This window comes from Felis catus, chromosome A3, assembly GCF_018350175.1.
Source record: "Felis catus isolate Fca126 chromosome A3, F.catus_Fca126_mat1.0, whole genome shotgun sequence".
Lineage (NCBI taxonomy): Eukaryota > Metazoa > Chordata > Mammalia > Carnivora > Felidae > Felis > Felis catus.
The window spans coordinates 1995199-2020209 of record NC_058370.1 but is presented as its reverse complement, the minus strand read 5'-3'; the positions used below and the strand labels follow the sequence as shown (position 1 = coordinate 2020209).

Sequence of the window (25011 nt, the reverse complement as noted above, 5' to 3'; positions counted from 1 at the left end):
TCAGGCCGTGCGGGGCCCAGGTCCCCACTTCCTTCTGGCTGGCAGCCGGGGCCCCTCTCGCCCCCTAAAGGCCCCTGCATCCCTCGGCGCGTGGCCCCCTCCGCTTTCAAGCTGTGCACGGAATCCGCCCGCTGTCTAGCGTCCGGCTCCCTTGAGGCCACCGGCCGGGGAAGCACCGTGATCCCAGAGCCACGAGGCCACCGCGTCCCGCCCAGATGGCGTCCCTGCCTAGCGGTCAGCCGTGCCACAAAACGTCGCCCCGTCGGGGGGCGACCCACCATCGCTCCCTCATCTGGGGATCCACACGCCCCATCCTCGGGCACCTTCGGCCACACCTCCTACCTGAGAGCCGGCTGATCGTCCGTGGCCACGGGTCACTGACACGAGTGTTCAAACGCACGAAACGAAGAGGGGTCGTGTTTGCTTTGCAAGATGGTTCTCCAGAAGATTCCTTCGAGGGCTCCACACGTAAGACCCACTGCTGAGTCCCGCCACTACCGCCATCTTCCTGAGCCTCGCTTTCCCTGTCCGTAAACTAGCAGTCGGGACCAGGTGGTCTCTCGGGTTCTTGTGAAACCCGAGGCGTGAGTGACCCGTGTGGGGCTCCTGGGGCCCTGCCCGGCCCTGAGCAGGCGCGCGGCCAGTGCCACCCCAGCGCCCACCCGCAGGCGGCTTCAGGGCCCACGTGGGGTGCTCCGCGGTCCGTGCTCCAGCGGGAGACGCAGCGCGAGCCCCGGAGAGGCAGCAGGCGCCCGTCGTACCCACCGCCCTCGTCCCGTCCCCTCCGGGGCCCGAGACCAAGCTCACAAGTTGGCGTCTCCCTGTCCCCCTCCCACGGCGAGAAGAGACACACGTCCCGCACGTGACATCGCAGGAGCGGGACCTTCCCTTCACGCGAGACGAGACGCTTGGGGTTGCAGGTCGTCGAAGGCACGGACAGCTTCCCTGTCTCCGCAGGAGGACGGGCCCCCCGAGCGGTGAGGGGGCCTCGGACACCCCCGCAGAAGCTAGCGATGCGACGGACATTTGGGGGGCGGGATGGGGGGAGACCAGGAGGACCCCGGGCCTCACAGCCGGGGCCACTTCTGCTACAGGGCCGCGCCAAAGCGGGCACCGCCACTTCCGTTGGGAGATGCCAGCATTAACCGGAGCTCAGGATTCCCTTGTCCAGAGGCTTCCTGACCCTTGACCCCGTGCGCTGCTCAGGGCCACGTTCGACGAGGCGGAGGGTCACCTGGCCGCCGCCCAGAGCTTCCGCAGCAGGATGGGCCGGCCGGGGGCTAACACGGCGAGGGGGCTTCACGTCCCTTAACCAGGGTGCTGGGGACTCACATCCGCCCCAGAGGCTGCGGCCACCGCCCGGCTCCTTAAACACTTCAAGGGTGAAATTCCACTCGGGGCCGTCGCGATGAACCGAGCCTCCGTGGGGCAGGTGTGGAACGCACACGGCCTCCTCCTTCCCAGAAGCTGGCACGGGGCCCCAAGGAGGCCGTGGAGAGGATCATGTGCCCCCCGCCCAGCTCGGGGACACCCCCCCCGCACTCCAGCAGGCTTCCAGCACGGCTCTTCTCACGCCCTTGGCCTGGTGCCGTCCTGTTGCAAAGGTGTTGGGGTCCGATGTGTCCAGCTTGCAGGGTGATGCGGTTTCCACAGAGACACGTGTGACACTCACAGCCTTGGTGAAGAGAGACCTTGGGCAGACCCGGTTCTCCCCCACATCCCAGGCCCCACACGGCCCCTCTCCAGCCCCCTCGGCTGGCCTCAGCCACTCTGGGACCCCCATGGGGACCTCCACCCTTGACTCCTCTCCATCTCCTTCGTCAGACCTCAGCTCCAACATCGCCTCCTCGGGGAGGCCTGCCCGGCCTCCTCCCAACCCCAGCCGGCCGCTACCATACACCCAAGTTACCTGTCTTCTCTTCCTTCTTGACGTCCCTCTCCCTTCCAGGTGAGAAGCCCCAGGGCTGGGCCACGTCTGTTCCACTGGGCAATAATCTCGGGTCCAGCCCGTGCCTGGTGCACAGAGGCCCGTGACAGATACTGGTTGAGTGAATAAATTAATGAGTGAACGGTGAATGAATGAATGAACTCATCCAAAAACTAAGGGTTGCTGACAACCCTTCCCCGTTTCCACAGAGGCGAGAGCCGAGGCTCAGAGAAGTTTCATGACGTGTCCCAATCGCACACCCCTGCCCAGACCCTCCCTTGAGGGGCCCAGGCCCTCACATCACCCCCAGCCTGCTGCCGAGGGCCTGCGGGAACCTGCTCCCGGCCGTTCCCCACGGCTGACGGTGTCTGTGTTGCTTTCCAGCTCAGAGCCCACGCCGTGGACATGAACGGCAACAAGGTGGAGAACCCCATCGACCTGTACATCTACGTCATCGACATGAATGACAACCGTCCCGAGTTCGTCAACCAGGTCTACAACGGCTCTGTGGACGAAGGCTCCAAGCCAGGTGAGCCCCCAGCCCCTGACGACCGGCAGGCCAGCAGGAGGCCCCGCGCTCCGGGGAGGCCGTGCGGCCCCCACGGGACCCTTCTGCTGATGCGTTCATTTATCACCTCCTGCGTGTCCCACAGCGCGTCTGGGAGCGGTCCAGAGAGGGGTGCAGACAAGACAGGCTACCACAGGTGAATATGGCCATTGCACTGATGATAAGGCTCAGAAGGAAGCCATGGGGCGCTGAGAGTCCTGGAGGTGGCTGCAGATCAGGGAGGGCCCCTTTGTGGAGGTGACTTATAGGCTGAGAGCTGAAGCAGGAGCAGGAGCCGCCTGGACAGGAGGTCTGCGGTCTGTGTGTGGGCGAAGGGGGCCTGGGGAGGGAAAAGGCACGGGCAAAGGTCCCGGGGCAGGAGGCGAGCTCAGAGAGGAGACCTGCCATTCGAGGTCTCCCACGCCACACTTTGCATTTTATTCCAAGCCCCGTGGGAAACCCACGAGAAGGCCAGACGCCCCCAGCCCCGAGAGGTGAGCCTGTGTGCCCGAGGCCCAGCACCCCTCAGAGCTGACCCAAGAGCCAGTCTTCCCACAGACTTCAGTTTGGCGTAAATGATGTTGACTTCATCATGGGCCCCTGGCGAAGCACGTGATATGTCTCTGAATCCGCATCCCCCAAGAAGCGGGCGCCCTCCCTCTCCCCTTTAGCAAAGACACGGCTCAAGGTCCGAGGAAGTGAAGCAAGCAGCCCTCCTGAGCGTAGCGGGCCGGAATCCCCAGCCGACTCCAGAACCTTGCCCGGGGACCAGCGGCATCGCTGGGAACACGCTGGCAGTGCAGAACCTCTCAGCACGCACCCCTGATTCAGGCTCTGGAGGTGGGGCCTGGAGTCTGGGCACGATGCCCCGCCCCCCGGTGGTTTGTGCACAGGCCCAAGTGTGAGAGGCGGGGCCCTAAACCGCTGCCTCCTCCGAGGATGGAGTGTCGTCCCCGGGACACCTGCCTGCGGGGTCGGGGCGGGTGGAGCTGAGCCGGGAGTAGCCACGAAAACACAGGGCGCCCAGCTGCGTGTGAGGGTAGCCATTGTCACACGTGTGCCCCACGCAACGTCGGAACATGCTTCCAGGGCCAGAGGCCGCCTTGCCGATCTGAACTTCAGCGTGACTGGCGTCTGTAAGTTAGTGGGCGACGCCCCGTCCCGGGAGGGCTTCCGGGGCCCCTGGCCCTGGGCAAGCGGAAGCCCGGGCACAAGGAGCCCGGAGCGGAGGCGACCTCCCAGGAGGGGCCGGTGGCATGCCACCACGGGGCGGCGAGGGCGAGCATTTATCATCCCTCCCCCGCCCGAGGACATTGTCGTAGCTCCGTCTCCCGGGGCTGCTGTTTCCACAAGGCGAATACCATTTTCGATTGATTGTCTCAGAACCTCAAGACGCAGGCCAGCCTGGTGTCAGTGAAGGGGACGGGGTGTGACGTCATTTCTGCCGGCACCCGGGGCGGCTCCTCCCCTGGAGAGGCAGGGGACGGTCCCTGGAGAGGCAGGGGAAGGTGGCCGACGGGCACATCAGCTCCAAGCAGCCAGAGAGACTGGACGAAAGCCGCCAGCCGCCAGCTCCTTATGCAGCCGGAGGCAGGGGACTGGGTGCCAGGCTTGGGGGGCTTTCTTGTTACCACAGACACGGTGGGCCTCTCGCCCCAAGACCCAGAACGCTCTGTAAAGGCGCCCGGATATCACGGCTCAAACCTCCCGTGCCTTCTTTTAAATCGATAGAGACAGTCTTCCCAAACGTGTGACCGGCTTTACTCATTAGGACAACAAACGAGCAATAAGCCTTTAAGCCTGGAGACTGGAGCAGCCCCTCCATCAGCCCAGCCCCTCGGGGCCACGTGGCGTGCCAAGGGTGGCCGGGAAGACCGGAGGCCGGTGTGGATCCCAAGACTGGTCCTCTTTGGCCACTCCCGTGCCTCTCAGTCTGTCTACACGAGGTGTTGACTGACTTTCAGAGTCCCTGGGGGACCCAGCGTCTGTCCCTGACCCCAGAACGGCCCTCAGAGGGGAGCGGGGACACCACGTCCCAGAGCGAAGCCCGGGGCGGAGCGGGTCTGCCGCGATGCGAAGGACCAGCTTGACGCCCTCACGCGCCTGGTCAAGGGCAGGCTGACACCAAGCAAGGCCGTGGCATCGCCGAGGCGGGCGGAGCATGGAAATGGCCTCTGCGATGCCTCCCCTTACGTCAGGGAATCACGGTCACAGGCAGGTTTCCCACGGTGCCTTTGTGGGGTAAGGAAAACCACCACCGGAAACTCGTCACGATTCTCTGCCGTGATGGGCTGATGAAGGGCTTCAGGCGTACGTGCCAAGGAAAACAAACAGAAGGATGTACGGCATATTGACTCAGCCAGGTAAAAACCTTTTAAGGTTTGGGTAGTTCACTTGGGGACGTTAGCAAGCTGACTCCGGACCAGGGTCCCAGCCGGGCCCCACGTTCACCCCGCGTTCTTTCCCCAGCCCCGGCGCCCCCTCGATTCATGAAATGCTCCCTGGAATCGCTGGGTCACACAGGCTGGGAGGGCGTGGAGGTCTTGGGATGGCCCGTCCTGCAGGCTGGAGCAGTGCTTATCGTGGTTTGGGGTCAAGAGGGGCCTCTGCTCTGATCACAGCTGTTAGATCTCTGGGTATCCAAAGCCCACCTCGGAGGCCCCCTTGGAAAAGGGGATCCACCGGCTCATCTAACTGCAGAGTCCAGAGACGGGCAGCAGCCTCAGATGCCGAGATACTGTGTCCAGAGTGGGACCGGCCGGAGCCCTGCTGGCCACTGTCCGACTGTCCCCTCCCCGGTGCTCGCTCGCTCCCAGGGAGGCTCTCTCTTCCTGTGGACAAGCCACCCCAGCAGCTGCAGGCGTCCCTGAGCTTCGGGCGGCCCCGGGAGAGGGAGTCCAGCAGGAGCCCCGGCAGATCCCCATGCCCTGGCTGGGGTCGTGTGCCGGGCCTGAGGCAGCCGCCGCGGCCAGGGCGTGCACTGAGAGCGTGTTGCAGGCACCGACGGGGTCCGGTTCTGGAGCCCTCAAGTCATAGGGGCTGAGCAGGTGGTGGGCGTGAGTCCCCGAACGAAAAGCAGATGGTTTACGCAGCTGTAAGAATACAGAGACACCCCACAAACCCTCCAGCCGTCTCCCCCGGGGGAACGGTTCACAGAACTGTCGTGCGAGATCACTCCAGGATGTTGACGCTTGTGCAGTGCACGGACCTCACGCACATGTCCGCAGGCTAACGTGTGCGTGTTTCCGTGCAGCTCTCCAAGACCTCCCCACAACAGCCCTACGGGACAGGCACTTTCGTTTTCCCCACTTTTGAGATGAGGCGAATAAGGACACACAGCTAGTGCAGGCAGAGGCAAGATTTAAACCCAGGCAGCCTGACTCCTGAGCCACAGTGCTAACCATTGTACAAACTGCTTCCCCTCCCCAGGTCTCTGTCAGGAACGCATTTGGCCACAAGTCACAGAAAACCCAGCTTGGACCAGTGGGGGTTTGGGGGAGAGCTTGAAGCCATCCGTGCCCACAGTATTTGCCTCCCCTTCTTGTTTCTTGCCACATGGTCACAAAATGGCTGCCGTGCCTCTAAGCATCACATCCACTATCAGGCAAAAAGACGAGAAAGAAACAGGAGAAGGGCAGAATGTAGCGTGGGCAGTTTCCCCACCCACCCCCCTACCCCACCACCCCCCCCGCTGAAAACACATGTTGTACGTGAGAGCGCCTTTCTCCAGGATAGGAAAATATAAACCCCACCCTCAAGGTGTCCATTGTCCAGTTGAGGAACCCCGACATCTATATGCTATGTACGTGCTAACGAGTGGTACGAGATGCTCACCTGGGCCGAGGCCTTCGGGAAAAGGAAGCATTTTCCTCCCTCGGGGCCTTTGCACATGCTGTGCCCTCAGCCTGGGTGTCCTGCCCCCAGTCGCTGTGACACAGGCCCCTTTTCCTCCCTCAGCTCACATGGCGCTTCTGCAGCCCACGTGAGGGGGCTTGTCTGCCCCCCCGCTTTCCATTAATACTCCATTACTCACGGAGTTACTTACTTTGTTGCTGGCTTACAGCGCTGGGCAGAGATCCTATCTGTTCTCTTCACCGCTGTGCACCCAGGTGAGGGCGGGACGCCGTGAACCCCAGCCCCAGCCCGACAGCCCCCCTACCCGGGAGCCCTGGAGGCTAACCAGGGCTCAGGACACGCCCGGGCCCTCCTTCCTGGAGCTCGGAGCTGCTCGGCTGACAGTTCTGCGAGGCAGGCTTCGAGACCCTCACAAGAAAAGATGCCTCCGTGGTGATTATCTTTTAACTAAAAAAGGCTTTAATTGGAATTCCTGATTTCCCTAACCCCTCGTCACTGTGTGAAGGCCTATATTATAAATTTTGAAATTAATGTCGCCTTAAAATATTAAATAGCAGAGAAATCTATATGCTGCCAATGAAGTCAAAGAAACCCTCATCTTGATAACGCAGAGTTTTTGCTTAAATAGATTATTCTATTAGTGGCCCGCTTATTTATTTATTTTATTTCTGTGCCGGCGGAGGGCTCCCTGAGATTAATGCCACGGACTGATGCACCGATGGTACCAGATACTTGAAAGTCATCTGAATATTAAGAATTTAAATCTTTAGCCTCAGTGATTTGAGCAGAAAGCCAATTATGGGGCTGAATTAGTTTTCAAATTAAACTTCAATTTAAGGCTTGTGAAATTAATCCTTTAAGGCGGACGGCCGCGTTTGTACACGAATTTCTTGCAAGAGCCGACCCTCTGCTTTCTCCCCTTTCCCTGCCGGCGCGATCAGCGAGAGATGCTCCCCACCCCGGCAGCAGGCAGCGGCCCCGCGTACATGAAAATGCAATCCTGTTGTTCTGTTTCATTCGCCAAGAAAAATGGAAGCCTTTCTACCGGGGAGAGAGGCCCAAGGAGGCGCCCGGAAAACCCTGGAAGGATGCTTCGTTTCTCATCCTCTGGGCCCCGGGAACGAGGACGCACCGTCTCCCCGTGTTACCATAGATGCTGCTGGTGCAAGCGCTTCCTTAGCGGAGGGCATGCCCGGGTCCGTGGCCTGTCCTTGGGGTAGCCGGGGCTCGTGGCTGTGCGTGGACTCAGACCCGCCTGGCTGGAGGCCGGCAGCCACAGCCTCCAGACGCATGGGGACGGCCCTGCTCACGCCCCAGGCACCGGCGCATGCCCTCGGGACCCCACGAGGGACGTCCAGCTTCCAGAAGAGGACCCCCAGGCTCCAAGAGGCTCAGTGAGGTTCAGAACCAGGCCCCGGGAGCGGCAGGGCCGGGGTCTGATCCGGATGGAGTACAGTCTGACCCTGAGCCCAGCTTGGCCCGAGGCCACAGGCGTTTGGTTGGAAAGGTCTCTCTTCTGGTGCCTTGTTACCCAGGGCTCAGCCCGACTGCCTGGCTTAACTGGCCGCCTCAGCCCCACCCCAGTCCCTGCACTGGATGGAATGGTGTCCCCCCAAACCGGGGTCACCCCGGAAGCTCGGAACGTGGCCTTCTTGGGAAACACGATCTTTGCAGACATAATTCATTAGGATGCGTCCTGATCCACTGGGGCTGGAGTCCCTTGTAAGAAGGGGAGATTAGGACTGAGGCACAGAGGAGGAGGCTACGTGACGGCAGGGGACAGCTTGGAGCCAAGCAATGCCAAGGGTGGCTGGCGGCCCCCAGAGCCGGCAGAGGCAGGAAGGACCCCCTCCGCTCCCAGCACCTTCAGAGGGGGCACCGCCCTGCCGACACTTTGTTTTTGCACTTCTGGGGGATAATAAAGTTCTCTTGCTTCAAACCGTCCAGTTTGCCGGAGCACCGCCTCAGCCCCCCACCCCCCAGCACCTTGTCTGTGCCCGAGGAAAGGCCTCGAGCTCCCTGGCGGAGGTTTGCCAGACCACCCACCTTGCCAGAGCCTTGCAGGAGGGAGTGAGGTCATGGCCACTAGCCACTGCCTGTCGGGCTCACCCCTCCAAACCCCAGGACAGAAGGACACGGAGGAGGCCACAGGCCACAGCGTTCACCGCAGGCCTCGGGGAAAGAAAGCCGAGACCAAGGTAGGAGGCAGGGTTTGGAAGGAGAAGCCCTCGTGTGTCGGGAGTAGACGGGGGCACAGGGACCCAGCAGGTCAGAGCCTGCCCCCGGGTCAGCAGAGCCCCGGTGCCCACCGGGTGGGCAAGCTCACCTGGGGTGGAGAACACGCCCAGACAGGGAGGGAGGCCGCCTCCCCCAGAGGGCCCTCCAAGCTCTCGAAAAGGGATTCCTCCTGCCTCTTCCCACCTCCTGGACCCTGCTCAGCTCCGCGGCCCCGAAGGCCCCGGGTTTACCCCCATCTCCTCTGTTCCCCAGCGACCCTGCCCCTTTCCGACCTTTGGCAGGGTTCTCCGGTGACATGCGCCCGTCACCTGACTGTGCAGTGGTGACCACAGACCCAGCAGATTTTCAGAATCTCTCTTTTTTTGAGAGAAACCAAATTGTGATTTAGGTTTAAAAAAAAAAAGAAGTCCCATATTCTGTTTCTCGGCTGAGTATTTCTTTTTCTGTTTTGCTTTTTTTAGTAACATTTTATTTTCTGATAATCAACCCTTTGAAGGAAACTTGGAAGATACAGAGAAACTCAGAAAGCAAAAATCAAATTACACGTGCGGTCCCGCACTCAGAGATTGCTGTCGAGAGCATTTGACATACACCCTCTGGCCTTCTCTCTTTCGCATAAACACGAGATTTTAAAGACCGGGGTCGTACTGAAGAGTTGAGAAACCTCATTCTTCTCCAGGGAGCCGTACATGTATCATGAAAATTTCAGATACCATTAAATATTCTTCTACAACGTTTTAATGGCTCTGAGCTAGTCCACCGTAGGAATGTTATTATAAGAACATCATGATTTATTTAACCAGCACCCCGCTGTCCTACAGCTAATATCATTTACGTATCGATTACGCTCTTTGCTTGTCTGCACCACTGGACGTGAGCTTCACGGGTCAGGGGTCTTTCCACTTGGACTTTTACTGGAGATCGCTGTGGAGCCACGTGCAACGTGCACCTAAGAGAGCGTCCGCGTGTCCCTGATGGGACTGCGGGCCTGGGGTTGGGGGGGGGGGGTCCTGTGTCACTGGGGACACACCCTGGTCAGCCCTGAGTCAGAAGCAGGGGGACTTAAACGGGGAAGCTCTCAGGTATTGATCAAGTCCCGGCCGTTCTGGGCTCTTTGCTGCTGGGCTCATGTGTGGCTTCCTGGATTGTCACCAGAGATAGAGGGTCTCACCTCCTCCAAGCTGACCTGTAGAGAGCTGTGCTTGCAGGGCTGGTCCCTGCAGGTGGCAGGTCATGTCCCCCACCGGGCTGGTCCCTGCGGGTGGCGGGTTAGAGCTCTATTTTCGTGTCTGGTCGGCTGGCATATGCTTGTGTGTTCAGTCTCGCAGAACCTCAGCACAATATCACAGCCGGGATTGGGGGTCCCTACAGTCAAGGTATGGAACCCTGCATCCCTACGAGGGTCCTCATGTGGGGGACTCGATAGTCACACCCACCCCTGTGCATCAGGGATGTTGTCCCGTTTTGCCCACTAATGTGCAATGCCAAACACGGTGCTTGGCACGTAGTGGGTGTTTGGTAAGTCTTCGTCGAGGATTTTCACACTTGGCCATCGGGAGCCATGTCCGCACGGACAGCCGAGGGCACGGATCAGTCATCTCTTGAACATCTGTGATTTTCCCCTCGGGACAAATTCCTACAAGTGGATTTCTTGACTGGACACGTTTTAAAGGCATTTGGATACATACAGACAGTGCAACTGCCTCTGGAAGCTGAGGCTGGAAGCTGAGGCCGTCTGCTCCCTGGAGAGAAGGGGACGCAGGAGTCCCAGGTCCTCTATATATCACTGCTATTCTGTATCATCGTTATATTTTTTTTATGTTTACTTATTTTTGGAAGAGAGAGAGGGAGACACAGAATCCAAAACAGGCTCCAGGCTCGGAGCTGTTGGCACAGAGCCCAAGGCGGGGCTCAAACTCACAAACCGTGAGATCCTGAGCTGAAGTCGGACACTTCACCCACTGAGCCACCCAGGCGTCCCTGTATCATCGTTATTTTTAAATAGCGTTTGCCTTTTTGGTATGTGAAAAATGCCTTCCTTTCATTCCTTTAATCAGTAATAAAGTTGCTTTAAAAAAAAAAAAAGGAAGGGCAGAAAGGCTCTCGGTGGTGAAGATGTGAAATTCAGGCTCCTTGACCAGAGACTCTAAGCCAGGTGCTAGGCAGTTGTGTCGGGGACTGGGTCATGGGTGGGTTTTTCCTACCTTGAACCTTCTGATATCTTCCAGAGAACATGCACTGGTTACTGGATGGGCTTTCCTTCTGCAGTCAAAGAAGAATTGTCAGAAGCGTATCATCTGTTTAAAGAGCCGGCTCCTGCGTTTAGCAAACATGCGGCTGCTGAATCTAACACAGTGTTATAACGAGTCCAAACTAAAGGGCAGCTCTTGCTACTGACAAGCCAGACCGAGTGCTCCACACCCAGCGGCTGCCGGGGCACAGCCAGAGGGCACGGACTGACCGGGCGGGTCCCAGACAGCGAGAGCCTTAGCAGCATCCGGCCCGCACGCCCTCTGCCTCCAGAACTCTCTCTCACGAGGCACCAAATTTGACTCTGAGCCTGGGATTTCAAAGGTTTGGGAACGCCTTGGTCCCTGAAACTGATTCCCCGGGTCACCAGGCAGGGGCCGTGTTGGGAGCAGGGACCTCGTCAAGGAGCTCATGAGGAAACGGAGGCCCGGCTGACGGGGCTTCTGGGTGTAGAGCCCCTCTCTCCTTGCCCTTCCCCCCTCCTCCTTGCCCTTTCTCAGGCCTGGAGGCCTAGCTGCACAGCTTGAAACCCCAAGCCCGGTTCAGCCCCAGCTTAAGACAACAACCCCCAAGAAAGGATCCTGTCAAAGAAGGTGCCCACACTCCCTGCACCCCTGCAGGGCCCTGGACAGCACGCTGTTCCCAACCTGGGAGCGAGGAACTGAAGTCAACACATGCAGCTCAGGACAGGGGCCACTGGGCCCAGGGCTCCAGTGGCAGGCATGAGGCTGGGGGTGGTGCTACTCAGAACTCAGCTGCACGTGACACAGACTCAAACTGAAACGGCACAAGAATGGAAATGCATGAGCTCAGTGACACGAAAGCACTTCTAGTCAGGTCTTGCTATGAACCTAAAACTACTGTTCCTTAACGTCTTGATGTCTAAAAAGTCTTTAGGTGATAGGTTCAGGTGCAGCTTGATCCAGGGGCTTCCTAGGGAGAAGTTGTCACCTGAGATGGCCCTGGCCTTCTGTGGCCACAAAGTGCCCATAGCCCCCAACCTCACTGAGCCAGCAGCTCCAGGGTCAGGGACAACTTTTGGTTTCCCAGAAACCCCAGCAAAGGAAACTATTGCCTTTGGCTCTGATGGGTGAGGTGCCCACGGCTGAACCCATCACAGTGGCCAGGGGGCGGGATGCACTGATCCAACCCGGGGAGGGTGGACACCAAAAGGACCTGCAGTCACGAGGCAGGGTCGGGCCATCCCCCGCCAGCACTGAGACGAGGGGCCGCGCGGGCGGCTCCCCAACCGCTTGGATCTGAAGCGCAGACAGCCACGTGTCCCGCAGGCACCCCTGCACGTACACCCCACCTCCACCCCCGTGTGCACAGCCCCCTGCGGGGTCTCCCCTCGGCTCGCTTTCCCTGCGCCCCACAAGCGCTTTTCCATGCCTTCCGCAGACCGCCCAGACCCCGTTCCTTCTCTATGTGCCGCAGGTCCCCGCCGCGCCCCACGTCCCCGCCGCGCCCCTGTTCCCGCCACTGTGCGCCCCCACGTCCCGCTGCACCGCGCCCCGCGCCCCTGCGGAGGCTGAGAGCCGAGCGGGCGGAGAGCGCTGGGCTCGGAGCATGAGAAGCGTGGTCTCTGGGCCCCGGCCCTCCTGCAGCTGAGAAAGAAGGAAGGGCTGAGCCCTGAGCTCGAGCAGAAATCCTGCAGAGGGTCTCTGTGCGGAAGTGCGGGAGCAGGTTTCCTTCTAGCACCATCTCCCGCAATTGGCCGGCGTCCGGCACATGGCAGGGGGAGGGGGGGAGGGAGGGGGGGGGGGATGGGCGGCTCCGGAGGCCTCCACGCGGATCTGTGATCAGCTGGTGATGTCTGCCCTGGGTGTGTGCGAGGACGCAGCCGCACGTGTCGCCAGCAATTTCCACCTGAGATGCTTTCTCTGTCGCAGGCACCTACGTGATGACGGTCACGGCCAATGACGCTGACGACAGCACCACGGCCAACGGGATGGTGCGGTACCGGATCGTAACCCAGACCCCACAAAGCCCATCCCAGAACATGTTCACCATCAACAGCGAGACGGGGGACATTGTGACGGTGGCAGCTGGCCTGGACCGAGAGGTGAGGTGGGCGTCGCGGGGCCGGGGAGTCCATGTGGGAGAGGCTGCCCTGGCCCCGGTCGTGTCCCCAGAAGACTCATCTCCTACTGTGCCTGGTGGGGGGGGTGGGAGGACCGGGGTCTCCACAAAGCAGTCCCAGTAGATCTCGGAGCTGGTCCCACGTGTGGTTTCCAGAACAGGCCCAGCTGGATGTGTGGGGCCGAGGGGCCCAGGCTCTGAAAAAGGGGGGCAAACCTCTGTGGGTCTCAGGATGCCGCACAGCAGGTCCCCGGGTCTGGGGACTGGCACGGACACACCTGGAACTCCCTCCCGCGTCTGACCCTGGCGTCCAGGTGGCAGGCCATCCGCTGTACCCCGCGATGAAGTGAGGCGCACAGAGGGGGCGGCACCCTTCGCGCGGGCCAGGCCCAATCAGAGCCGATGCTGGGTACTTCTCACCTTCCCCGCCCCTCCCGGGACCCCGCGAGGCTGGCACCTGGGTCACACCCAGACTCCCTCACCCCATTGTGTGGACCCCACCCAGGGCCGGACCCCGGAGGGAGGCCACCTCAGGACAGGGTGGGAAAAGGAGGCTTTGCTGCTGCCGCCGGAGAGGCATTTTCCCACCACATTCGGGTGCGTCTGCACGCGCTGGGCCGCACGTTCCCGTGTGGACAGACGGCACTGCCCAGTCACCTGGCTCTGGGGCCCCGGGCAGATGCGGCAGCTGCTCCTGGCTGAAAGTCCCCGGGTGGCAGCCGCGGGTACTCCAAGCTTCTCAGAGGATTGTCACCTGCCTGTCCTGCCTCTGGGCTCGATGACAACCTCCTGTTCGCTCTGTGACCACAGGCCGGCACGCCCTCTAAAGGATACGTGACTCAGTTTATCCTCTAAAGCATTCGGCTCCCAGGACTGGGAGGAGGCCCTGGCTGAGCTCAGAGCAAACAGGGCTGTGCTCCTCGGTCCTGGCTCGCTGCCTGTATTAACGGCTTCCTGGCCACATCCATCTCGGTGGCCAATGGCTCCCCCTCCCCGGAAGTGTCACGGGCCTGTTCCCTGGGTCCGGGGGACCTCATCTTGAACTGGGACAGTGAGCCGCGGCCCTGCCAAGTGTCAATTTTCAGGGCCAAGCTTCTCCCAGCAGGTTCTCCCGTCCCAGACTGACCCCCACACCTGGTGATCCTGTAGGTTTGGAGAGGGGACACCTAACACCTAGAGTATAGACCTCCTCCCGACAAAGCTACCAGAACCTGTCCAGCCGGGCCGCCCCACCTGCGCCCTCCTAATCAGTGAACGCCAGGTTGTGGCATGGAAAGTGCCCCCCGCCTCCCGGGAAGGCACGAGGCGCCTTCCTTGGAATTCCTAACTCGTAGTGGGGTTGGGGGACTGGGGCGGAGAGGTCACGCGAGACGTCATTTGTGCAGCATCGGGGCTCAGCAGGATGCAGGGTGGCCCTGGCAGCCGCATGGCCGTGAGCGTGTTAGCGGACAGCCCTGAGCGCCAGCCACGGTGCCCTCCCTCTGAGACACGGACACAGTGACGCCAGCCTGGTGGGCGGGGAGGGGAGGCGCGGGCCGTGGCGGCGGGACGAGAACTGGCAGGGAGACTCGTGGGGCTGCAGAGGCACGGGTTCAGAGTTTTCTTGTCCCGGCGTCGGTGGAGATGTGTGCACTGGGGGACCCGTCAAGACCCCACCACCCTCCCAGGGACCAAGACAGGCGCCGGCTCCGTCCACATCAGGCCCTGGAGTCAGGGACCGGGGGGGGGGGGGGGGGGACTGCTCCCCGGCCCCCAGGAGGCTGATGTCATTAGCCGGGGAGGTGGAGCCTCAGGCTGTGACAGTGATTCCCGATGGGAAGGCCATTGGAGAGATTCACACAGTCTTTTCCTTTCTTGTGTAGCAGATTTGGACAGAGGTGCTGGGTGAGGCGCAGGGGATGGAGAGCTCATTAGGCCTGTCCCCAAAGGTGTGCGGGGGGGTGGGGGGGTGCAGAGTGGGGGACTAAATAAATGAGTATGCTGCAGGGGGGGTGCCGGGGATCGCATGCACGAAGTATCTTGTATGGATGAGGTGCTCTCACAATGGAGAAATCCGGGGAGGCTTCTCAGAGGAGGTGACCTTGCTCCGGACCCTGGGGTCTGGTAGAACCGATCACATTTTCTGCTCTCTGGGACAAATGACCAGCACTCACTTCTCCTGAATGCTATGCATCACACAGCTAACCTGTCTCAAGAAATCATAGATCCCACTAGGCACGTTCCTTCATTCGGTCAAAAACTTTGAGTACCTCGTATGTGCTAAAAACTATCAGAAACACTGGGGAGACAGCCGTGACCAGGGCAGGCGGCCTCCCAGCACGTGTGGGGCTCGCTTTGCAGGAAGGAGAAGCCGGCAAGGAAGAAATCACCAAGTGAACAAATACGTCCGGGAAGCGGCACGGGTTATAGAGGGAGAACCCCACGTGCCTCCGCCGAGGGCAGGAAGCCCCCCCAGGGCCTGCCCCATCACTGCCTCCGGGAAGGGCATCGGAGGAGTCTCCCAGGGATGTTGTAACAAAGTTCCGAAAACTCCCGTGTCACACTTCGAGGGGCCAGAAGCCCGTGGCCACAGTGTGGACAGGCCATGGCCCCCTCTGGAGGCCCGAGGGGAGGACCCTTCCTGCCTGTCACAGCCCCTGGCAGCTGCAGACACTGCTTGGCTGGTGGCCCCGTCGCTCCAGGCTCTGCCTCCGGTCACGTGGCTTCTGTGTGTGCCTCTCTGTGTCTCCTCTTCTTACGAGGACACCGTCATTGGATTTGAGGCCCACCCTAATCCAGTGTGACCTCATCTGAACCAGTTACACCCACAAAGACCCTCCTGCCTGATAAGGTCACATTCTGAGTCTCCAGGTGGACAGGAATTTGGGGGAGAGACTCTTGAGGCCTGACCTGCTCTTCTTGGGATTCCTAAATCCTAACAGGTGTCCTTTGAACTCAAGGATGGGACGGAAGTGGCCCTCCAAGGGCGGGCTGCAGGTAGCCACCAGCCACGTGCGGCGTTGAAACCGACATCCTTAACGCCAAATAGAACGCAGCATCCGGGTCCTTACTGATGCCAGCCCCATCTCAGGCTCCGCCCTCATGCCCACCCGTGACCTCCCTGTGTCCATGGACAGACGCCGTGGCCCCTCTGCCTCATCCAGTCCCCCAGAGACATGGGCGTCCGTCAGCTGGCCTAAACCACGGCACAGAGGCCGAAGGAGGCCCGCTCCCCATCTTGGTGTTGTCCGCGGCCTGCAGGGGGCGGGAGGTGGGGGTGGGCTCTCTCACCAGCCCCGTGTCTCAGAGCTCCGGGCCACACCGCCTCAGCCCTGCTGCTGCGAGCTATCCCCAGGTTGCTGTGCAGGTGGCCCTATCCGCTCCCCCGCCCCAGACCCCCACCGCGACAGGGCAGGGGGGCGCCCGCTCTGGGGCACGTCGATTTCTCACACGGGCAGACCCCGGCCCCGCCGTCCCACGACCTTCTCCACGGAGTTCTGTTCAGTATTTGATGGGTGTGGGCTTGAGGCACAGGGGACAGAGGGGCGGGAGGGCCGGTGCCCTTCCAGCCAGCCGAGCGTCCCGCCCGCCCGGCTCCCCTTCCCAGATAACAAGAGCTGCTCACCACAGGCCCTACCGGGAGCTCCGGCTGGCGGGGTCGGCTCTTCCGGAAGGAAAGAGGCATCTACGGAGCCTCTTTCCAGAGGACCCTTCCGGGAGGCCGCGCGAGGAAGGCTCTGGATACCGTGCTACCGGTTCCCCAGGCCAGCCTTGCCGTGCTGGAGGAACGGGGCCTCTGTTCCCGGCTTTAATCTGTGTGTGGACCAACAGGCCCGCTCAGGGAGGGAAGGACAGAGGGCACGCTGGCCAGGCCCCCTGACGGCGGGAGTTAGGGATAACTGCCGACGCGTGGGCGTTTCCGGCCCCGTCCTTGCTTCCAGCAAACAGATACCCGGCACCTGCTGTGGACACCAGGGCCCCTCCGGGGGCCCCACGGAAGCTGCACGCGGCCGGGCAGTGCACACAGCACCGCTTCGTCCTCAAAACAGCCTGGGGTGGGGGTGCAGAAGGAGGGGTGCTAGCAGTCGTGTTTCTTCCCAAGTGAGGGAGGCGAGGCTAGAGCGGCTCACGGTTCCTGGGGGCCGGGGGGGGGGGGTCTCAGGCCGCAGGTCAAAGAGCAGGAGAGAGGCTCTGCCCCAGGGGGCTGGGAGGTCACACGGGGCATGGGGGAGGGTGCCAGAGGCCTGGGGACGACCTGCCACAGCCCAGACCTTACTGGAACCTCGAGCAGGGAAGGCTCCAGGTTCGATTTTTCTCTTTTTCTTTTTTAATGTTTATTTTTGAGAGACAGATGCAAGCGGGGGAGGGCCAGAGAGCGGGGGAGACACAGAATCCGAAGGAGGCGCCAGGCTCCGGGCCCTCAGCACAGAGCCCGACGTGGGTCTCGAGCCCACGAACCTCGGGATCATGACCTGAGCAGAAGTCGGACGCTTAACGGGCGGAGCCACCGGGCGCCCCAGGTTCGACCTTTTTCAAAATCCCAGGCGAGACAGACGGAACACGTGTACGGGCCACGTCCTGCCTTAGGGCAGCTCTGGGCACCCCAGCCCCATGACGGCCAGCGCTGCCGGTCACAAGGACCTTGCTCTCCTCCCCTGAGAAACGGGAACGTGAGGGCTCCCTGGGCGGGGGCTCGTGCTGCCCTGAGGGAGGACGGTACCCCTGAAGTGCGTGTCTTCGTCTGGTGCCTGCCCACCCCAGCCTGGCCCCCAGCCCTTCCAGGGGACACTCCGGGGACGCTCCTGAGCCAAGCGGAGGGGCTGTGCTCCACCCTGCCAGACAGAGCACAGGACACCCGGTTAGACCTGAGCTCCAGAAAAGCAAGTCCTTTTTAGTGTAAGTATGTCCCAAATACCGCATGGGACATACTTATGCTAAGTTAGTCATTTGTCTGAAGTTCCAATTTATGTGGGTGGCACGTCCGTATTTTTATTTGCTTTTTCTAACAACCCCACCCTGAAGTAACCGGCCATCCCCCCTCGAACCCCTGTTCTGGGCCCAAGGTGGGGGGCCGAGCAGGCCGATGTTGAGTCCGTGGGAAGGGCTCTCTGAGAAGCCCACTCACGCACCTCCCCCCCTCAGTGGGCACCACGGTGACATCTGACAGAGGGGGGACTGGAGCGGCCGTGACAGGCGACAGGGTCCTCGAGAGTCGGGTTTGGCCGATCAGGAGAGGCAGGACAGGAAGAGGACGTGACCTCTGAGGGCACAGGCAGCCCGGTGGCAGGACGCACCCTCAAGTGGGGCTGGACGTGTGACCCGCAGCTCAGGGCCTTCCCAGCTCTGCCGTCGGTCGGCCGGTGACAGCCACGCCCACCCTTAAAGGGACACCAGCTGAACCGGGGGTGGCTCCTTGTACGCGGGGCCCAGAGGCCGGGAGGGCACCCTTTGACAGACACGGCCGAGGGGTGCAGAGCAGGGGGGCTGGTGAGAGAGTGACCGGTGACCCAACACCGTGAAGCACAATGACCTCCGTGCCCCGTGACCCTCTGCCCTGAGTCTCCAGTCACCCGTCGCCCTCCAGATGAACACCCTCCGTGGCCTTTCTCAGGACAAAATCCAATCTTTCCCAGGGTCTCCGGGCCCCTCTGTCTTCACCGTTCACTCAGCCGAGCTCTTCCCACAAGCGTCCCGTGCGGTGACGTGCTGGCCTGACCCCCCACACACACACACTACAGCCACGTCCACATCCTGTGCTGGACGGTCGTCCGGCCTTCGGCACAAAGCCCTGCAGTCAAGTCCTCCCCCACCTGACCTCACGCTTCAGACCTTCGAGCCAACTTTGCAGATGCAAAGCCCCCACAAAGGCCCCCCCCAGAAAGGCTGTGTTGTCCAGCGGGGAGAGCCCCTGTACCCGAGTGGAGACGGCCCACCCAGAAACCCTCCTGTCCTGTCTGAGCCCCTGCACCGCGTGGGCCCCATCCTCCACACCCCTGCCGTGCGCCTGCTGCCGGCACTGTGCCCCTGGCGTAGGGACCGCCAAGGGCGCTGCCGTCCGGCCTCTGCCCTGTGTTCTCGGAGACGCTGGGAACGCACCAGCCCGTACATCGCTCGGCCTGGGTAGAGTGTGGCTGTGCCGGGTCCGCCGGCCTCCACTGCCCCTCGGCCCCGTCCCGCCAGGAGGCTGGGCCTCTCCTTTGGGGAGGCCGCCTCGGGTGTCCACTCAGCGGCCGAGCGCCCCTCTCCAGCTGCCCTTCCCATCCTCCCGCCCAGAGCAGGTGGTCTCTGAATCTTAAGCGAGTCAAGTGAAATAATTAGACACAAGCTGTCTGCACTGATGAGCACATCCACAGACCACGGGCTGCCGTGGTCCTGAGGCGGCTGGTGGACACTCCCTGCCTCCTTCGGCGTCGCGGGGCGAGGCATCGTGGTGATGCCAGGCAAGCCCGGGAGCTCTGTAGGGCAAGGGGGGAGGTCCCCGGACAGAAGGGACGTCAGGGGGTCTGGAGGAAGGAGCCGGCGCCTGAGACGCACCAGGAGCCGCCTCTGTGCCCATGCTGCCCACAGCCCCCGCCTAGCTTCCCACTCCCCAGGTGCTGAGTGCTGGCCCACCCCTCCGCCGCCGCCTCATGGCTCACCCCCCACCACGCCCTCCCCTGTCCCCGGGGACCTGAGGCCCCGGTTCTTCCTGTCTCCACAGACGTCGCCCCCAGGGAGGCGTCTCTGACCAGTCTGCACAGGGCTGGCGCCCGTCCTCCGCCTCCCCCTGAACCGGGTGTTTCCTTCGCGGCCCCCCCCCCCGAGGGAGACCGCGCAAGCTTGTTGGCCCCTTTACAGCGAGTCCCCTGCCCGATGAGCTCTGGATGGCAGGCCCGGTCTGACGGCCCGGCGATCGGCTGGGTGCCTCGGGCACTGCGGTTGCTCAAGAAACGTGTAGAAGCGTCAACAGGGTGGACGTGGCAAGGGCGGGACCAGCAGGGAGGCAGACCCACGGCGACACGGTCTGAGAAATCTGTCACCCCTGCCACCTGAGCCCTGTGCGGCCTGCCCCATACCCCTCGGGACCGCAGCCAGCCCACCCTTATCCCTGCCTGCTGTCAGACCTTGGATCCGTGCGAGCCCATCTCTCTCACCTGTTGCCTCTGACTGAAGCTCGGAGAGATCAGTACTTGCCTGGACTTTTTTGTTTCCCAGCCACCAAGCGCTCCAACCTATGTGTCCTCGCTCTTTGGGGCCTCTTTTACTGGACTCGGTCCACGAGAGTTGGTACCCAGAGCTTTATACTAAAGTGGGAATGGTTGATAAGAGGCAGGACAAGGTGGCATTTGCACTTCATCAGAGAGTGGGGCCTGGAGCTGAAAGAGGGACGCTCCGAGGATGACCGTGAGATACCAGCCGTCAGGATTCAGGGCGCCGTGTCTGTCCCCCTGGGGGAGCTCACTCTGAGTTAGTGACTCTGTGCCCCGGGGAGATGCCAGGACCGTGGCTCTGCCTGGCTCCCGTCAGCCGCTTGGCAAGACGTGGCAGGTGGCCCGCACCAGATCCCCGCTCCCGCTTTGCCCACAGGCGCTCCCCGCGGGGTCTGCCTTTGCCTCCGGGTAGAGGACGCGGTGGGGGTGGCCGCGGGAGGGTCCTCCCCTCACTGATGTTCCCAGCTCCTGCTTGTGCTTCGGTCCCAGCTGCCCTGAGCTTCCCCCGCCGGCCTCCGGGAGAGTGTGAATAAAGGCCCGCAGTCGAGCGGACGCCCTGGTCGGGCCGCTCGGTGGCAAACTAACACAGCTCCATTTCCAGGCTTTTGTAACAGCAGCGGGCAGCTGCTGGCAGGGGCCGGGGACCCCAGGTGACTCCCGCGTCCCTGCCCGGCCAGGGCGCCCTCCCCCTGCCCCTTGGGCGGCACGCAGGCCACATGACATGGTTTCTCCACGAGACACCTACACAAATCTGCCTTCTCCTTCTCTCTCCGTGAGGGTATTGGTCCCCCCACCCCGGGAACGGCAGCATCCTGGGGGAGAGAAACCCCACAGACGCTGCTCGGAGCCAGCTTCCCGTCTGGCAGAGCGAGCCATCTTTATGGACGGGAAAATCCACAAACATAATTGCCACCGTGTCTAATTAGGCAGAGCTATGTAAATTGAGCGTTTTTACATGATTAAAATGTCAGCAGAGGCCTCGTAAGGTGTGAGAGGCCCCAGCGTCTCCCATGTGCCCAGCGGGAGGCACCGCTCACCTGAACCTCCCCGGTTAGAGTGTCCGTGGCCGGACGGGACGGCGAACGTGACACTCGGGCCCCGTTCCGAAGGCGAGGGTGGCTTTCTGTTCTGACGGCTTGTCGTGCGGCTGGTGCCGAGCCCCGGACGTCCTGGGACTCGCTTTCACCTACCCCTGGGCGAGGTCACTCCGTCACCACAGACCCCACCCAGGCTCTCCGTCCCTACGCGTGCTGACCCTCGCCGGTCACCTTCATCAATTCGCGGCGTCTCCCCGCACGAGGGTGGGCCCAGGAAGTTCTCTCGTGGCCTCACGGGACTTGCAGGGACGCGAAGCCAGCGCCTGCCCGGGGTTCCCGGGATGCCGCACCTGCGTTGTCGGCACACGAAGAGATTTCGTGGAGGAGGGTCCACGCAGCTTTGCTCCGGTGTGATGACCCTCGTGGATCACCGCCATCGACCGCAGTCCACGCCGTCCCGTTCCTCGGATTCGGGGGGGAGCATCCTGTGGTCACAGGGTCGGCGTGTCCCCTTTGCTTCATGACAAGCCTGGTGGCAGGCCACACGGGAAATTCCAAAACTGTGTTTTCCTAGAAAATGAGCCCCTTGTAAGCCCTCCAAAGACGCCCACTGCAGGGGAGGCAGTGGCGGGGCCGGGCGGGGTGGAGGTGGGCGTTCCTCGCCGGCCGGTGTTCAGGCATGTTTATGGAGCCCTGGGTAAGTTCACCACGTGTGGCCTGGATGTCCCCCGGGAAGTCCTCCCGCTCTCCTCGCCAGAAAGGGGAGGAGAGGAGACACAAAGGTGCTCTCGTCATGGGGCTTTTGATCTGCACCCCAGACCCTGCCGCCCGCCCCTGCCCACTCCCGACACGGTGGCCCGTCCACGCATGCTGTGAACCCTCAGAGCCGCGTTTCTGGCCATGGGGTCCAGCGCTGGACGTCACAGCCACTCCTGCCCCGGAGCCCAGGCTGGAGCCTTTGGAGCCTTTCTCCACGATAACGCCTCGTGGTCTCTCTTATCACAAAAGCAACATGTCCGTGGTAGAAAACGCAAGTAAGGGGGCCCCTGGGGGCCCAGTCGGTTATGTGTCCCACTCTTGCTTTCGGCTCAGGTCGTGATCTCACGGTTTGTGAGCTTGAGCCCCACGTCGGGCTCTGTGTTGGCAGCTCGGAGCCTGCTTGGGATTCTCTCTCCCTCGCTCTCTGCTCCTCCCCACCCACGCTCTCTCTCAAAATGAATAAGTATTTAGAAACATGTTTTTTTTTTATTTTTTTTAACGTTTATTTATTTTTGAGACAGAGAGAGACAGAGCATGAACGGGGGAGGGGCAGAGAGAGAGGGAGACACAGAATCGGAAGCAGGCTCCAGGCTCCGAGCCATCAGCCCAGGGCCTCACGCGGGGCTCGAACTCACGGACCTCGAGATCGTGACCTGAGCCGAAGCCGGCCGCGTAACCGACGGAGCCACCCAGGCGCCCCTAGAAACATGTTTTTTTTTTCATTGTTTTTTTTTTTAATGTTTATTTTTGAGACAGAGAGAGACAGAGCATGAACGGGGGAGGGTCAGAGAGAGAGGGAGACACAGAATCTGAAGCAGACTCCAGGCTCCGAGCCGTCAGCACAGAGCCCGACGCGGGGCTCGAACTCACAGACCGGGAGATCGTGACCTGAGCCGAAGTCGGACGCTCAACCGACGGAGCCCCCCAGGCGCCCCTAGAAACATGTTTTTAAAGAAAACACAAATAAGCACCAAGAAGAAAAGAGCGGTCCGCCACCCGCGCTCTGGAAGAGACGCGAACACCAGGGCGCACCCGCGTGCCCTTCCCTGCGCTCGCCGTGGCCTCCCTGCGCTCGCCGTGTCCTCAGTTGCAGCAGAGCCGTCCTGACGGCTGAAGGGTGTGGCCCCCTGGGGTGCATCACAGACACTGGGAGATACCCTCCTCCCGCATCACCGCCACGGCCTCCCCGCTTTCCGTCGTTGGGATCTGTGCGACTTGTCCCCCGCTGTGGACGTTTCGTTGGTTTTGATCTTTTTTTTGAGCCGAGATGTGAGTGCAGGGCAAGAGGAGGCAGGTCAAGGACCCGGGCCCCCCACGGGAACAGCCCGGGCCCCGTGTCCCAGCCCTGGGATGGGAGTCGTGGCAGGACCACCTGCCAACTCCTCCAGGAAGCCCTCCCCGCCTTCTCAGCCCTGACAGGCGTCTCCCATCTCTGCCTCCTCCTCAGAGGCTGGCTGGAGGGCAGGGGCGCAGGGGGGCCACCCTCTTCCTGGAGGTGTGCGGTTTGACAGGATGGCGGGGGGTGGGGGGCAGGGCCCGCCCTCGCCCGGGCTCCGGAGGAGGGCGATGTCAGGGCGGTGCTGGCCGGGGCTCGGCCAGACCCAGCCTGTGAATAAATCCAGCTTTGTAATTGAAGTTCCACCGGCGTGGCAGCCGTGCTCACTCGTCTACGTAAGCGGCTGCCCTCCCGGCCCGAGGGCAGACACCGGGCGGCCCCCAAGCTGCTCCCACCTCAGGTGACCCCGAGCTGGCGCGTTCCTTGGGGTGGAACAGGGATCTCACCCGTGCCCTCGGCTTCGAGGCACCTTGTCAGCCAATCCAGGGTCTCGAGCAGCCCAGAGACAGGTTCGGCCACGGAAGTGAGGGTTTGTTGTCTTAAAACGGCATTTAAGCGGGAGATTTTTGTACAAACGTCCCAGTTTCTGGATTCTCTGAAAATTGGGAGGCTCTGGATCCTCGGTCCTGCTCTCCCAAGGCGCCGGGAGGCTGGCCTCTGCCCGGGGGTCCCTGCAGCCCCATCGTCCGGCAGCCACGGGCCCCAGGCAGGCGCCTGTGTTCTCTCACACGAAGCCGCCAGCAAGAGTGAGGGGCAGAAGGGAGAGCGACCCCGTCCCAAGAGAGAGGGGGGAAGAGCCAGCGTCTCCAGGCAGAGGGAGGGACGTGGTCACTGTGCCGACCACGCATGTCGGCCCCCTCCCCGCCCCCACCTGGCCTGCGTCCCCACGCCCTCGGCCACCAGGGCCCCTGCCCCCACGGCCCCTCCAGTCTGTCTCACCCACCCCTGCTTGCTCCACCCGCCAGACCTCGATGGCACCTTCCCAGCTGGTCTCCTGACCTCTCCTCCTGCCCTACTTCTGTCCTCACTCAACAGCCAGGGGATCCAGTCCACACCGGATCCGACCACCGCTGCCTTCTCAGACCCTCCTGTGGCTTCCTGTCTCCCCCAGAGTAAAATCCAAATGTAGCTTCTGTATCCTCTGCACCCTCTGGTCCACCTTGCCCCTGCTTGCTGGCCTCCCTTCCCGGCCACGCAAGAGTGCCTGCCTCAGGGCCTTTGCACTGGCTGTTCCCGCTGCCTAAAACATCCCTCCCCAGGATACCCACCAGTTGGCCGATCGAGTGACTCCTTCACAAAGAAGCCCTGTGTGGCCAGCCCGTGGAAACTAGCACCCCACGAACCCCCCCCACTCTCGGCCCGCTTCCCCTTCATTCTTCTACAGCCCTTGTCAGTACCTGATGTGGCACGTTTTGCTCACGTATCGGCTGTCTCCTGCCCTGGAGTGATGGTTCCCAGCCAGGGTGATTCCCTCCCCCACGTCTGCGAACAGTTCTGATCGTCGCGACTTGGGGACGGCCCCCCTCAGAGAATGACGTGACCTCAGATGGCAGCAACACCAAGTGGGAAACGCCCAGAGCATCGGTGCAGGAGGGCACAGGCCCTGCAGGTCCCGCCGAATCCTGGACTTGCGGAACTAGGGCACGTGGCCCCTCCGTGGTCAGGCGTGAGCTGTGTGTGCGTGGCCGTGGCTGCCCCACCTCCCACCAGTGCAGGTGCTTGTGTCTGTGACCCAGGCGGGTGGCCGGGAGGGTCCCCGAGGAGGAGAAACTCCAGGACTCAGGGACCAAGGCATCTCCTAGGACGGGACA

The 25011-nt window shown here is 61.8% G+C and overlaps 1 protein-coding gene across 3 annotated transcripts in view; it reads left to right on the top strand.

Moving 5' to 3' along the window:
- CDH4 (cadherin 4) overlaps window positions 1-25011 on the top strand; it is a 539030-nt gene that overhangs the window by 476600 nt on the left and 37419 nt on the right. For all 3 annotated transcript variants that reach the window (XM_023251048.2, XM_019826279.3, XR_002740881.2), the window contains exons 6-7: window positions 2312-2456; window positions 12710-12882. In XM_023251048.2, coding sequence (XP_023106816.1) covers window positions 2312-2456; window positions 12710-12882 — 318 coding nt within the window. The remainder of the gene's footprint in view (window positions 1-2311; window positions 2457-12709; window positions 12883-25011) is intronic.